The 14,831-nt window shown below is 54.6% G+C and overlaps 1 protein-coding gene and 1 non-coding gene across 4 annotated transcripts; both read left to right on the forward strand.

The window, feature by feature from the left end:
* Positions 1 to 242: 242 nt before the first annotated feature.
* Positions 243 to 8,398, forward strand: TMEM214 (transmembrane protein 214). 3 transcript variants are annotated; one of them, XM_040992949.1, is made up of 17 exons: positions 243 to 409; positions 1,261 to 1,460; positions 1,920 to 2,070; positions 2,311 to 2,445; positions 2,676 to 2,758; positions 3,097 to 3,202; positions 3,313 to 3,394; positions 3,665 to 3,766; positions 4,610 to 4,751; positions 5,158 to 5,249; positions 5,468 to 5,516; positions 5,699 to 5,812; positions 6,059 to 6,176; positions 6,649 to 6,745; positions 6,896 to 7,064; positions 7,177 to 7,322; positions 7,507 to 8,398. In XM_040992949.1, the coding sequence occupies exons 1-17, from the start codon at positions 259 to 261 to the stop codon at positions 7,631 to 7,633; spliced, it is 2,064 nt and encodes a 687-aa protein (XP_040848883.1). In that variant the 5' UTR covers positions 243 to 258; the 3' UTR covers positions 7,634 to 8,398. The 3 variants fall into 3 exon arrangements, with proteins under 3 accessions (XP_040848883.1, XP_040848884.1, XP_040848885.1); XM_040992950.1 differs by having other exon boundaries at positions 6,896 to 7,062; positions 7,169 to 7,322; XM_040992951.1 differs by lacking the exon at positions 2,311 to 2,445 and having other exon boundaries at positions 6,896 to 7,062; positions 7,169 to 7,322.
* Positions 8,399 to 14,342: 5,944 nt separating this feature from the next.
* Positions 14,343 to 14,431, forward strand: TRNAY-GUA. Its single transcript is given in 2 exon segments — positions 14,343 to 14,379; positions 14,396 to 14,431. It is a non-coding gene; the product is annotated as a tRNA-Tyr (tRNA).
* The last annotated feature ends 400 nt before the right edge of the window (positions 14,432 to 14,831 follow it).

Genomic DNA, 14,831 nt, shown 5'->3' on the forward strand with positions numbered 1-14,831 from the left:
TGAAATGTCCACCGAGTCTCTTCGCGCAGTGACCCTCACACGTTGGGTGCTCGGGGGCTGGTGTCGTCATCATCACCTCCCATCCAAGAATTTTTGCCTGAGCGGTGCGGGGGTGGGGGGGTGTCGGCAGAACCGAGACTACAAGTCCCAAGATGCCTTGCGGCGGCGCGCAAGTTGCAAAGACGTGGCAGAGCGCGGCGCGCCCGCCCGCACCGGAAAGCCGGAAAGTCGCAGGGGAGGGCGAGGAGGGTTGCAGCTATGGCGGCGGCCAAGATTGCGGGTGGGGGGCGCTGGGAAGTGGTGAAGAAGGGTCGACGGCCTGGGACCGCTGGCGGAGGCGGCACGCGAGGAGGTGGCGGCGACCGTCGTGCGCTCGGGGAGGCGAACGGGTGGAAATACGACCTGACCCGTGAGTATCCAACCGGTCCATCGCCCGTCCGCCCGCGCCCACCGATCCCGGCCTGCCCCGGCTCGGGCAGTTACGAGTAGCTGCCGGAGCCTGGGGGCCGGGCGCTCCGAGCTCCAGCTAGCTGGCTGGTCCCTGGCACCACCCTTGCCTTGTGTCTGGAGAGGCCAACAGCACAGGCTGTCGGGGGGATGACCTCGCCTCCGGGATGAGTGGACTGAGTCCAGCCCAAGTTGGACCCCCATGTCCAGGACCACGTGCTGGAGGGGCCGGGAGTCTTTTTCCCAACATGCATTCTGCTGCACACCAGCCTCCCAGCTGTCCCTGGCCCTCCCCAGGCAGGTGTCTGAGAGAAAATTGGGAGGGCCGACATCCCGGCTACGGATACCCGACACCCCCTCCTTTAGTCACCGGCTGGTGCAGGAGGTCAGACGGGAGTCCAGCAGTGGGAGGTGGTCGCAGCGGTGGTCCCGGAGGCTGGGAGATTTGCCACTTGTTGATTGCCATAGAGTCGTCACTTGGGAGCCCATTTGAGTGGAGGGTAGAACCCAGCCGGAGACAGCCAGGGTGCCCAGACTAAACGACCACTGACCAGAGTAGCCATTCCGCTAAATCCCGCCCCTCTGCTAGTTCCCACGTCTTCTGATTTGTCCAATAAAGAACCACTTTATGTCTTTACAAGCCTTGGTAAACTCAAGAGCTGTGACAGTCACAGCTGGGAGGGGCTCCCTGCCTGTTCTTTAAGCAACCCCCTGCCCGCAATTAAGTGACAGAATGAGGGAAGGGACTGCTGGTCCTGTGAGGCTTTGGGAACTCAGAGAGGGGCCCCCTTTCCCTTCCCATCTTTACCCCAGCACCCATCCAGACCACCAGCACCCTGTACGAGCGAGGCTTCGAGAAAATCATGAAGCGGCAGAATAAGGAACAAGTTCCTCCACCTGCTGTGGAGCCCAAGAAACCTGTCAACAAGAAACAACCCAAGAAGGCGGCCTCCGTCAGCAGCCAAAACCAGAAGCAAGGCCGCTTCCGCAGCCTGGAGGAGGCCCTGAGAGCCGTGAGTGTGCCTGAGGGACAGGGGAGGCCTTGAGAGCCATGAGTGTACCCAAGGAGGCACCCGTGGGATTCGGGACCGGGATGGCTAAGAGGAATCGTTCATTGAAAATTGGCAAGCTCAACGGAGCATGGCGCTTACGCGTAGAGCAGAAAGGAAGTAGGGACGCTTGTAGGGAAGGGAGAGGCTGCAAGCTCGGGCGCTCCAGGGAGAGCGGGAGAAGCCAGTGTGGCTCTGCTCCGGTGGGAGCAGTGGTCGGTGATTTCTGGCTGCAGGTGCCAAAGGCCCCTGGACAGCGTCTCTGCTGTCCTTTCTGAAGCAGCATCGTGTCATTCCCTCAACTTTGGTCTAAAAGCAGGAAACCCTTGTTCTTCCTAACCTGCAAATTGGACTGTGCCCTCCCCCTGCATACCTCCTCCCCCTTCCCCTCACTCACCCTTATGTGGGGGATGTCCCCGGCAGCTGGACGTGGCAGCTCTGCAGAAGGAACTGGACAAGAGCCAGAGCGTGTTCTCCGAGAACCCGTCCGTGTGGCTGAAGGACCTGGCCAGCTATCTCAACTACAAGCTCCAGGCTCCTCAAAGTGAGCCCACACTGAGCCAGCATACTCATGGTTAGTTTTTACAACTCCCCTCGAATTCAGACAAGTTCCAGAAAATTCTGAAAGAGCCATTTGTTGCAGACAGAGCCCCCTGCCGCCCACTGCCTTGATTCTGTGAAGGACTTGAGCTACTGATGCATCAAAGCATTGGGGGCCCATGGGCAAGGGAGGATGCACAGGGCCACCCACTTTCCCTCACAGTTCTCAGGGGGTGCCCAGCCTCAGCACTCATTGCAGGGCTGCGGTCCCCAGATTATCCCTACAGCCTGGTGAGCCGGGAGCTGCGTGGCATCATCCGAGGTCTCCTGACAAAGGCAGCGGGATCCCTGGAGCACTTCTTTGACCATTGCTTGTTCACCATGCTGCAGGAACTGGATAAGACCCCAGGTAAGAGGTGCCCAGAGGCATTACCCGACTCTGGGAACTACTTTCTCCATGCATCCAACATGGTGGCCAAGTGGTTGTTTCCACTTCCACCAAGAAGTGAGTGTGGATACCCAGTCCAGAAAGGGAGGGGAAAGTTGGGGTTCACAGAGCCTAACTCTCAGCTGCCGGGGGGAGCCTTTGGGTTTGGGGTGCCCAGCAGTGGGAGCAGGTCTGAAGAGGTGTCTCCTCAGGGGAGTCGCTGCATGGCTACCGCATCTGTGTCCAGGCCATTCTGCAAGACAAGCCCAAGATTGCCACTGCAAACCTGGGCAAGGTGAGCCCAGGGCGGGACAGGGGGTGCTGGACTTGGGACTAAGAACAGTAGGAGACACTTCCAGGCCAGCAGCACTAAGTGCTGCCATGAGTGCTGGCTGTGCTCCTGCTTTGGATCCGTGTGAGGCAGGTGCCGCTGTTTGTTGTTCCCGTTATATAGATGGGCAAGTTGAGTCACAGGGGTTCAGCAGTTACCACAGTGGCAGGGTGTGGGCAAGGCCCTTGCTCTGACTTGCTGTCCCTCCTCTCCCAGTGGACTCTTGCCCCTGGTGTTGAGGGGGCAATAAGTGCTTTCCTGCTCTAGCTGGCCTCCCCATCGCCTCCCGCCCTGTCTCCTAGTTCCTGGAACTCCTGCGATCCCACCAGAACCGACCAGCGAAGTGTCTGACCATCATGTGGGCCCTGGGTCAAGCAGGGTTTACCAACCTCACTGAGGGATTGAAAGGTAACAGCAAGTGGGGAGGAGAGAGGGCAGGTCTTAGAGCCAGGGAGCTCCCCATGGTGTCCCCGCCAAGGGTGGCGGCCTGAGTCTGCTCCCCAACTCTGACTCCACAGTGTGGCTGGGCATCATGTTGCCTGTGCTGGGAATCAAAGCTCTGTCTCCGTTTGCCATCGCCTACCTGGATCGGCTGCTCCTGTGAGTGATGGGGCCCCACGAGGGGCAGGCCCAGCTTATCTGCAGTGGGTGTGGGCTGAATGGATGCTGCAGTCCTGGTCTCTGTAGATGCGGGGCTATCAGGACCAGCTCCTCCCACCTGCCCTTGCGATGCTGACAAGGGAAGCAGAGCCATCGTGGACCAGGGACCCCGTTTATCTTTCTTCTCCTAGATGTTGGCTTGGCTAGGGTCGTGGCCAAAGCAGCTGGTCTGAGGGGGAGTTTGTCACAAGCCTGTCTCTTCCTTCACAGGATGCACCCTAACCTCACCAAGGGCTTTGGTCTGATCGGCCCCAAGGACTTATTCCCGCTTCTGGACTTTGCATATATGCCCAACAACTCCCTCACACCCAGGTAGGACAGCCTGGGCGCGTCGGCTGGGCAGTGGTCCTGGCACAGGCTCAGGACTGTGTGGTACAAGGCTGATTCCAAATGTTCATGGAAAACAGAAAAGGTTTCAGAATCCATTCATGTCAGAGCTCTTCACAGGGTTCATGGGAAATGTATATGACAGAAAGAATGCATGGATTTTGAATTTTTTTTTTTTTTTTTTGGATCACAATAGTAAACTTATTTTTTAAATTTTTTTTTTTTTTTTTTTTTTTTTTGCAAAGTTTATGAAGTTCCCTTGTATTTCCGCCCCAACCTGGAAGTTCACGGGTAGATTTCTAGGGATTGGGTCGGGGCGCCTCTAACCTTTTGGTATGATTGGCATGTAGGTATTTTCTTGGTTGTGGGTGGTGGGTAGCAGGTTTTGTGGCTTGCAACAGATGTTCCAATTAGTCTTTTGTTGTTATTGTTAAGATGTATTTGTCTGAAAAAGTGACAGAAGTGGAGACAGAAAAAGAGATGTCCATCTTCTGGCTCACTACCCAGATGGCCTCAGCAGCCAGGGCAGGGCTCCATCCAGCCTCCCACACAGGTGGCAAGGGCCCAAGTACTTAAGCCATCTTACACAGCTTTCCCACACACATTAACGGGGAGCTAGATTGAAAGTGAAGCAGCAAGGACTGGAACCCAAGCAGCACCCTAACCCACTACATCACAGCACCAGCCCCCTCCCAGGAGGCATCACAAGACCCCTAGTAGGCTCCCCACTTGGGCAGGGCAGGGCAGGGGTTCCAAGGCAAGCAGAAGGTTTCCTGTGGCACACAGCTGCAATTATAGCCTGTGCATGGCTCTCCTCCTCACCCCCAGCCTGCAGGAACAGCTGTGTCAGCTCTACCCCCGCCTGAAGGTGCTGGCATTCGGGGCGAAGCCGGAGTCCACCCTCCATACCTACTTCCCTTCCTTCCTGTCCAGAGCCACCCCTAACTGTCCCCCTGAGATGAAGAAAGAGGTGAGGAACCGGTGGGAGCTGCCCTACCCTTTGCCAGGGGTGTCCTGCAGGGGTCTCTGCCTGCTGACAAAGGCCCTGCCTTCAGGGAGCCCATCCCCCAGACCTTTCTCGGCCCACTCTTAACAGCCACCTGCCCCACCCACTCCAGTGTTGGCCTCAGAGGGACACCCCTAAAGGGCAGCACACGCAGATCCAAGAGGCTGTGAACGCCCTGCCGCTGATGAACCAATGGTGTGTGAGCTCAGGCTCTGGCCCAGGAGCCCCCAAGCACCCTACACACCTCTCAGGGCGCTTTCACATCTCAGCAGCATTGTTCTCACAGTGCATATGCCATGCACATGGCCACTCACTCTCTTCCTCATCAGCCAGTGTCTCCAGCAGTCTTCCCCTCTGTATTTTGTCACAGCTCCTGCGTAGCTTGACCGAGTGTCTGACTGTGGACCCCCTCAGCATCAACGTCTGGAGGCAGCTGTACCCTAAGCACCTGTCACAGTCCAGGCAGGTGGGGGTGGGGGTCACTTCCCAGCCCAAGGCTGATTCATAGCCATGTTCATAGCCGGGTCGGGGGAGGGAGAGCCCATGGGTCCCTGTTCTGTGGGCTCACGCCTCAAAAATGGATGGGAGCAATGCTGTTCCCATTGGGCAAGGGGGAGGGAGGGTCTTCCGTGAGAAGAGCAGAGCGGGCCGCCTGACGGGAAGGGCTGCTTTCCCCACAGCCTGCTGCTGGAGCACTTGCTCAGGACCTGGGAGCAGATTCCCAAGAAGGTGAGGCACCGGGACATCGCGACACACTGAGCTGTATCTGGCTTGTGGCCTCGGGCCCCTCTGCTACTGTCTCAGCTTCCTGAGCAAGCTGGTGCTCTGGGCACAAGAGTGGAGCAAGGGAGAAACATGAGGCTCCGGGGGGCTGGCGCTCTGTTCTCAGCCCGAATCTGCTTACTCTGTAGGTGCAGAAGTCCTTGCAAGAAATCATTCAGTCCTTCAAGCTTACTAACCAGGAGCTGCTGGGCAAGGGCAGCTGCAGCAATCAGGATGTCGCCACCTGTGACGCGGCCTGCAAGGTGCCGACGCCACCCGGCCTCCCACCCCCAATGCCCTGGATATCCATCTCATCGGCACACCCTGGGTTGGGCTGGCATTGCATTCCTGCCCCACCCCCTGTCCCTGCCTGTGGAAGCCTCTGCTGCCTCCTGAAGCCCACATGAGGTCTTGACCCTTTTCTTAGAAGGGCTGGCTTGAGGCCTGCTGAACGGCCCAAGCCTACTTCTTCTGCCCTCTGACCACTGTTCCATTCTACCAACTTCTAGGGCTTGTTGCAGCAGGCACGGGGCCCTGGGCTGCCATGGAGGCGGTTGCTGCTGCTGCTGCTGGTCTTTGCCGTAGGTTTCTTCTGCCATGACTTCCGGTCACACAGCTCTTTCCAGGGTAAGTATTAAGTGGCAAACAAGGAAGATAGGGTGGCGGTGGGCACAGAGTTAGGGGTGCCCCCTACTCCACCCAGTAGCATACACACTATTCTGATCATTCCTCGATATTGCAGATCAAGTTCATGCAGATGGTTCTGTCCACAGCTAAGAAGGCAACACTCCAGGTTGGGCTGATCTTGGCAGTGTAGACACACTTGCATATTCATGGCACCCATTGAGTGGGTGTGGCCTCCTCACTGCTAGGGACACTGAAGTTCAGATTTAGCAATGAGCTCAAAATCACAACTAGTAAGTGAAGGACAGACATTGCGGCCCAAACCTTTGGGGCTCAGCCCTCTGGCCTGCAGGAGCCCTCTGAGCACCCTTGGTTCTGCCTCCACTGCCTCACTGTGCTTGCCCTGAGCCTGTAGTGTCCCCCTGGTCCCTGCCCCCTCATCTGATCCCAGCTCACCAGAGGCCCCTGTCCTCAGCCTCCCTTGCTGGTCGGTTGCTGCAGTCTTCTGGTTTCTTGCCTGCTAGCCAACAAGCATGTGCCAAGCTCTACTCCTACAGCCTGCAGGGCTACAGGTGAGCTGCTCCCAGGGCTGGGCAGGGGTGGGAAAGAAGTCTCAGCTGGCGCTGGCATCCTCAAGGGTGGTGAGAGCACCCGTGCTTTACCTTCCCCGCTCTTGGGAGAGCAAGCTGGACTGAGGAGGCTCTCCTCCTCTTCCCTAACAGCTGGCTGGAGGAGACGCTGCCAGCCTGCGGCTCCCACCTGCTGACTGTGGTGCAGCCCAGCTTGCAGCTGGCCTGGGCACACACCAACACCACCGTCAGCTTCCTTTCCGCCCACTGTGCCTCCCTCCTGGCCTGGGGCAGTGACAGCCTCACGAGTCTCTTTGAGAGGGTAAGCTGGGGACAGGGAGGCTGGGCAAGGGCAGCCCATGTGAAATGGCTCCTTAGGGCCAGGATGCATCCCCGGGCCTGGATCCCATCTGTTCTCTGTGGTCTGGCTGCAGATCCAACTCTCAGATGCTCTGCCGCAGCTGCTGCATTTCCTGCGGGAGCTGCTCTTGCTGCTCTACCAGAACGTGCTGCTGCCCTTGTGGCACCTGCTGCTTGAGGCCCTGGCCCGAGTCCAGGAGCACTTCCATGAGGCGTGCAGGTGAGACCCTTACCAGGGTTCTGACAGGCTCCCTGGTAGTTCCACTGCCTGGGCACAAGCGCAAGGGCCTCCCTGTTGAGGTTCTTGCACTGCTCTCTCCCTCGCTTGGCCACCATGAGGTGAAGGTTGTGGGTCTGAACTCTACCCAAATCCTGACCTCAGGAATATCTTGCTTTCCTCCCAGAGGTGAGGTGACCTGGGACTGCGTGAAGACACAGCTCAGTGAGGCTACCCACTGGACCTGGCTCTGCCTACAGGACATTACTGTGGCTTTCTTGGACTGGGCACTTGCCATGATATCCCAGCAATAGACACAGCCACTGTCACGGGGCAACAATCTGAAACTGCTGGGAGATAAGGGGAAGTGGCTCTGCATGGGCATCTTTTTTACTTGGTGCCTGAGGTCCATCTTCCAGACGAGTGACCAGTTAGCTCTGCCCCAATTCTATCTTTCATGGGGACTGGCTCCAGAGCTGCCTCGGCCTCCCACACACAGCTCCCAGCCCCCTTACTAGGGTGGCAAGTTCCCTCAGCTGCCCTCCTTTCTCCTCTTGCCACTTCCCTCCATCTTGACGTACCCCTAAAAAGTCACACAGCTCACCTCCAGAAAGATGGAGCTCCCAACCAGCGACAACTCCTACATTCTTCTTGCACATGAATCCTGTGCAAGACATTAGCAGTCCCCTGTGCCCTTTCTTGATCACATCTTTGGCCACAGAAGAAGGAAAGGGACTCGCAGAAGAATCTAGAAGAGTACAGCATCATAGCAAAAGCAGCTTCCCCTCTCGCCGGCCTCTCCACAGCCTCAGGGTGGCCGTCAGCAGACACCAGAACTGGGTGGAAATCGCCTCTTGCCTCTGAGACTCAACTTAGGCCCCCAAGGCCTTCCAACATTCACATCCCTGTGTCCTCTTCGTTTCTCTTCTGCATTGCCCACTCCACCATCCATGGAAAGCAGAGTCCGAGTGCCTGTGTCCCTTGTACCCAGGGCTCTTCATCAGCCTGAGCCATGTGATGGCATTCAGCAGGTGGCCACTGGGTGTGCCTGCTCAGTGGAATAAAGGACCCAAACTTGATTTCCAGCTTTGCTCTCTGCATCCTTGAAGAGGAATTCCGAGCCTTGGGACAGGACAAAATAAGGGGACCCACTTTCCTGGGAATTTTAGCCACGGGGTAGCTGAACTGCTGGCAGGGAAAGCCAATCTGTGATTCTAAAGCCTGGCCTGGTGGGGTGTCTCAACGCCCCCTCACTCTTGTCATTAGGCTGTCTGACGTGCTGCTGATTCATGTCTCACAGTTTCCCTTAATAGCACCAGTATGTTATGCTTGGAAGGATGGAGAGAGGGTGGAACTTCCTAAGGGAATTCTTGGCCAATAATCAAAGTGCATCCTCTCCTTGCCTGTACTTTCATTTAGTAATTGATTCATTTTCTAAGGCACTGAGTGAAAGGTTTAGAATACTCCAGAGACAAGATCCAAGGTTACCACCAAAGCCTGGGGCTTTATTGTTTTGTTTGTTGGAAAATCAGACACAGATCTAGACACTGATACACTCCCCAGATGCCTGCAACAACTTAGAGTCTCATTCCAGGTCTCCATGTGGGTGACAGGGACCCAAGTGCTTGAACTGTCATATGCTGTCTCTCTCCCAAGATGTGCATTAGCAGTAAACTGGATTAAAAGCAGATCCAGGACTAAAACCTTAAACCTAGGGACAGAGATGTGAATGTGGTCATCCCACACTGGCTCTTAAGTGCTATGCCAGACAAGCTGACTCCTTCTGTATTTAGGAGTTAGGCTAAGATGAGTGGTTCTTCAGGTTTCTTCCCTTGAGTGTCAGAAATCTAAGTAGCAGTGGAGAGAATGCTGTCTGCCCCAACTAGGGCTATTGGCTGTTTTCCACACAAATGTCCAGTGACAGTTCATCTGGATAATCCACCTCCAAGCCCATATGGGCACCAGTTTGTGACCTGGCTGCTCCACTTCCCTACCATCTCCCTGCCCGTGACCTGGGAAAGCAGCAAAGGATGCCCCAAACCATTTGGACCCTGCACCCACATAGGAGACCCAGCAGAAGCTCCTGGCTCCTGGCTTCAGGTCAGTTCAGCTCCAGCCATTGTGGCCACTTGGAGAATGATCCTGCAGGTGGAAAGTCTCTCATTTCTCCTCTCTGTAGATCTATCTTTTTAAAACAAAAATGCCATGATGACCTGTGGCAGTCATGTCCAGCACTTCCTCGCTTTTCAGGCAGTGAGATTTAAAGGAGCAGAAGTAGGAAAGTGGACCAAATGAGGTGTCAAAGACTGGCATCTTGCAGTTCTACCCACAACAGCCCACCTCAGGGCAACCTCTTTTCCCCCCTTGCAGTTGGCCAAGACTTTTTTTCCTCCCTGAAGGATGGAAGTCCCAGTTGGCAAAGGGCCAAGGTTAGGGTTATTGGGTTCCAGGACCAGTTCTTCCCAGACAGGAAGAGGTTCTGTTCTTATGGAGAATGAAACCTTGTAATGCTATGTTCAAGCCAAGTTGGAGAGGGCTGGGAGCCTGGTTTGACAACTGTGAGGAACATAGAACTGCAGTCCAGCAGCTCCCAGAAGGCCACAGGCATGAGTTGTCTCCCAGTTGCCTGCTGCGCTAAGCTCATTGGGGTTCACCTGGTTTGGGAAATCGTAGCTCCTGAGATGCAGTGTTTCAGAAGTTTCACTGGGGTCTTCTGTCAAGGGTGCTGATACCTTAATTGCTTTATTTGGGTTTCCTATTGAAGTAGCCCAGCTGTGCCCCTGCTCTCCAGAGCAGAGCCAGACAACCAGATGTTCATTTTTGCAGTTGTCAGCAAAGTGAAGTACAAGCTGAACCAGGGTGAACTGGCAGGACCCCCCCAGTGGTGCTGACACACTCCAATGCCACAGAGTCACATCGGGCTGTGGTGACAGCTTCTCCCACACAGGTGGCACATTGGAGGCTGCAGGGCAGTTTGCATGGGACTCTCCCTGAGCTCAGATACTGCCAGTTCCGGTGTGGACCTGCAGAATAAACACGTGGTGACTCGTTTGGAAACACTTTCCTTCTCTTGGGCCCCAAAGCAAGTCTCTGTCCTGTTCTGTGTGCCTGTGTGCAGCTTCAGGTTTACAACAGGGCATCTCGGGGGAAGCCTGGCTCTTTACCAATGGGTAAGGCGCTTCATACTCAAGGGGTCACTAGCGTGTGGTGGGCTGTCCTCCAGAACTGGGCCTGTCTGCCCTGCTCTGGAATGATCCAGTTCACAAGGACACCCTACTGCCTGTATGTCTCAGTGTTTTACTATGTCTTCTCACCTAATGGAGTTTGGGTTTGAGTGGACACTTAGTGAACCATCCCTTTGCTAGGACCACTTCACAATTCTGCCCACAAAAGGACCAGGGGGACAACTGGCCTTGTTTTTCCTAGGATGGGATCCCATCCACACTGAGCAGTTGCATTTGGGGCAGCTTTCGCCATTCCAAGTCTGAAAATATTTACTGAATATTGAATATTCTGCCTGTTTAAAATACTAACTTTAGGTCCTAGCAAGGTAGTCTAGTGGCTAAAGTCCTTACCTTGCATGTGCCGGGATCCCATATGGATGCTGGTTCGTGTCCTGGCCGCCCCACTTCCCATTCAGCTCCCTGACTGTGACTTAGAAAAGCAGTCAAGGATGGCCCAGGGCCTTCGACCATACATTCACATGGGAGACTCCTGGCTTCAGATTGGCTCAGCTCCAGCTGTTGCAGCCACTTGAGAAGTGAACCAGCAAATGGAAGATCTGTCTCTTCTCTGTAAATTTGACTTTCTGATAAAAAACAAACAAACAAACAAAAAAACACGCTAACTTCAAAGTGGTATTAGATGGGGTCCCAGCGCTTGCCTTGCAGCTGCCAGGATCCCATATGGCTGCTGGTTTGTATCCTGGCTGCTCAACTTCCCATGCAGCTTCCTGCTTGTGGCCTGGGAGGGCAATTGGGATGGGCCAAAGCCTTGGGACCCTGTGTCTGCATGGGAGACCCAAAGGAGGTTCCAGACTCCTGGTTCCTGGCTTCTGACTTCAGATCAGATCATTTCCAGCTGCTGTGGGCATTTGAGGAGAAAACCCAAAACAGAAGATCTTTCTCTTTGTATCTCCTTCTCTTTGTATATCTGCCTTTCCAATAACAAAAGAAACCTTTAAAAAAAAAAGTCCTGGGCCCGGCGGCGTGGCCTAGCAGCTAAAGTCCTCACCTTGAATATGCCAGAATCCCATATGGGCCCTGGTTCTAATCCTGGCAGCTCCACTTCCCTGCTTGTGGCCTGGGAAAGCAGTCGAGAACGGCCCAAAGCCTTGGGACTCTGCACCCGTGTGGGAGACCTGGGAGCAGCTCCTGGCTCCTGGCTTCGGATTGGCATAGCATCGACTGTTGCACTCACTTGAGGAGTGAATCATCGGATGGAAGATCTTTCTCTCTGTCTCTCCTCCTCTCTGTATATCTGACTTTCCAATAAAAATAAAATAAATCTTAAAAAAAAAAAAGTCCTGTTGGATGTGACTTGCTCTCTTTTTCACTTCGGTAGACTTGATTTTTCAAAGCAGTTTCAGGTTCACATCAGGACTGAACAAAAGTAAAAAGAGCCAGGCCCTCTCCCCCCGCACAAACAAGCCCCCTCACTTTCAACATCCTGCACCAGTTTACTGCATTTATTGTAAGTGGTGAAGCTATGTGAACCCCAAGTTCACAGTCCAATGTGCAGGCTCTCAGTTTGTGTCAGGCCTCCTGTAGGTTTTGATAAGTGTGTGATGGTAGACACCTATTAGTTACAAAACCATCCCATTGCCCTGCCAACCCCTGGTGCCCATGGCTTCCGCTCCCACACAACCACCGCTCAAGTTACTGTCTCCAGAGTTCAGTCTTAAAGCATCACAGAGTTGAGCTCATCCAGCATGGGATCATTTATCTTTCTCTTAGTAATACACCTGTACATTCTTCTGCAAAAATACAAAGTTTAGTATAAGAACATTCATTTTTGCAGTATTTAATAGTGAAAATTTAGACTGTAAGTGTTCAACAGAAAAGCCAGTGTTTCTACAAATCGCAGTGACTTTACTATACTTTATTGACCTAGGAAAATGGCTACAACTGGTTGGGCTCAATTTGTCAAATTGTTGGCTCTAGGGCCCAGTACAATAGCCCAATGGCTAAATCCTCACCTTGCAACCACCAGGATCCCCGTGGGCACTGGTTCGTGCCCTAGATGATCCACCTCCCTCCCATCCAGCTCCCTGTTTATGGCCTGGAAAAGCAATAGAGGATGGCCCAAAGCCTTGGGACCCTGCACCTGTGTGTGGGACCAGGAAGAGGCTCCTGTCTCCTGCCTTCAGATTCACTTAGCTCCAGTCATTGTGGTCATTTGGGGAGTGAACCATTGCATAGAATATCTTTCTTTCTGTCTCCTTCTCTCTGTAAATCTGATCTGTTTTTCCAATTAAAACAAATATTTTTAAAAAACAAAGAAATATTGGTTATATATTTTCAAGAACTGGAAATTAAACATGAGCAAATAGAGAAATTGGAGCCCTCATGCCTCAAGTGTGCACACTAATCCAGACCAGTGGGAAATACTGGCAATTTCCTGAAATGTTAACCCCATAATGAGCATGTGTCTCAGTTTTTCCACTTGCATAGACATACCCAGGTAAAACAGACACAGTCCACACAGTGAGGGGCATGCAAAACATCAGGTACCATCACCCATCACAGCCAACAGGTACATACGGCCCAAGTACCGCCAACAGACCATGGGTTAACAAATTAGCGCACGCCAAATGGCAGGCTATTCCCTCATCCACAGAAAGGGGTGAAGGACAGTGAAGGGATACAACCAGGAAGAGTTTCCCAAGCATTGTGTCAAATGAAAGAAATCAGTAGAAGACTGCCTTTCTACGCACTCTCCCCAAGAGACAAATCCCTGGAGCCGGGCAGCAGACCAGACAAGTCCAGGGGAGGAGGGAATTGACAAGGGGGGGGGGGGGGAGAGATGGGTGACTACTTGAACGGGTATTTGGGGGGTGATCAAGTTTTCAAACCAAAGGGAGGTGATATTTGCATGACAGTAAGTGTGCTGCTCAGTTCCAACTGTTCATATCAAAATGATGGTTATGTGAATTTCGCCTCGCTGAATTAAAGGTCAGCCTTAAGTAAATTCGGCTTCCCATAACTAAACAGTGCTAAGACGTCCTGCGCCCAGAAAGCTCCCCGGGCTCCGGCTCTCACACTCCCGAAGACCACTGCCCCTGCAGCCAGCCACGGGGCCAGGCTCGTCGAGGGAAAACCTTAGCGGATGTTCATCCTTGTGTCTTGTCGCGGCAGGGCCGAAGGGGACAGGCGAGACCTCGAATTTCACGCTCCCGACAGAAAAGCACAGAACGCGTTGTGCGCCGTGGCTGAAGGCGGCGCAGGCCTCCCTGTGGACCGCCCGCCGGGCCAGGCGCTCGCGCGGGGCTCCCTGCGGAGTTGGGGCCTCCGTTTTCAAAGCCCCCTGGCCTTCAGAGGAGCGAAGGCTTACGGGCTGACCTCGCAGGCCCAGCCGGCGGGATGCGGCAGAGGCGGGACAGCCGAGGGCTCTGCCCCAGGATCCCCCAGGAGAGGCAGAGGTGGAAGACCCGTATTAGGCCCCCAAAAGGAAAGCGGGCCGGTGCCTGAGCCCTTGGGGACCAGGGTCAGTATGGCGGGAGCTGCCACGGCCGCCCCCTCTCCTACGTGAGCCTCCGGGGTTGCAGGGTCCCCAGGCACCGCAGTCCTCCGCTCCTCCTGGCTGGCCCGCAGCAGATCGGCGACCGAGTCTCCCTCGCTCAGGGCCGGACGGCTAGATCCTGGCGCGGCCTGAGTTAGCTTCCTCCACTCGGTGTGGCGCCGGCGAGCTGTTGGAACCCGAGAGGGCGGGGATCGGGTTGACCAATAATCTCAGCAAGCCTGATGGAGTAAGGGGGCCTCGACGAGTATTAAAGGGCAACGGCAGAGCCTGCCTGCAACGGGGCCTTCGATAGCTCAGTTGGTAGAGCGGAGGACTGTAGTGGTTTGTCTGTGGCAATCCTTAGGTCGCTGGTTCGATTCCGGCTCGAAGGACTTCGTGTGAAATTTTTTTCGTGTAAGGAAAAAGGCTGAGACTGCCTTTTCGCTATGGTGGGTCCCATGCAGGGTCCCCAGTTAGGCTAGGGTGCGGTCCTCGTGCTTGTTGTTTGGATGAACGTACGTGGCTTTGTGAGGCTGTGTTATTTCCATTTGCTTCCGTGTAAAAAAGTTTTGCCCATGGTCTTTCCGGACTCCGCCAAATAAACTGCTAGGCTAAGGTCCACCCACACACTAGCTACTGGTCAGTGGGTGGCCCTTAATAACCCATAGGGTAAAAAGATAAGACCGGCAGACGGCTGGGGGATTAGCTCAAATGGTAGAGCGCTCGCTTAGCATGCGAGAGGTAGCGGGATCGATGCCCGCATCCTCCACTTTTGTGCTGTCTTTTTGGCTA

The sequence above is a fragment of the Ochotona curzoniae genome, unplaced genomic scaffold (assembly GCF_017591425.1).
Source record: "Ochotona curzoniae isolate NIBS_2020 unplaced genomic scaffold, NIBS_Ocur_1.0 contig_883, whole genome shotgun sequence".
NCBI classification, from domain to species: domain Eukaryota; kingdom Metazoa; phylum Chordata; class Mammalia; order Lagomorpha; family Ochotonidae; genus Ochotona; species Ochotona curzoniae.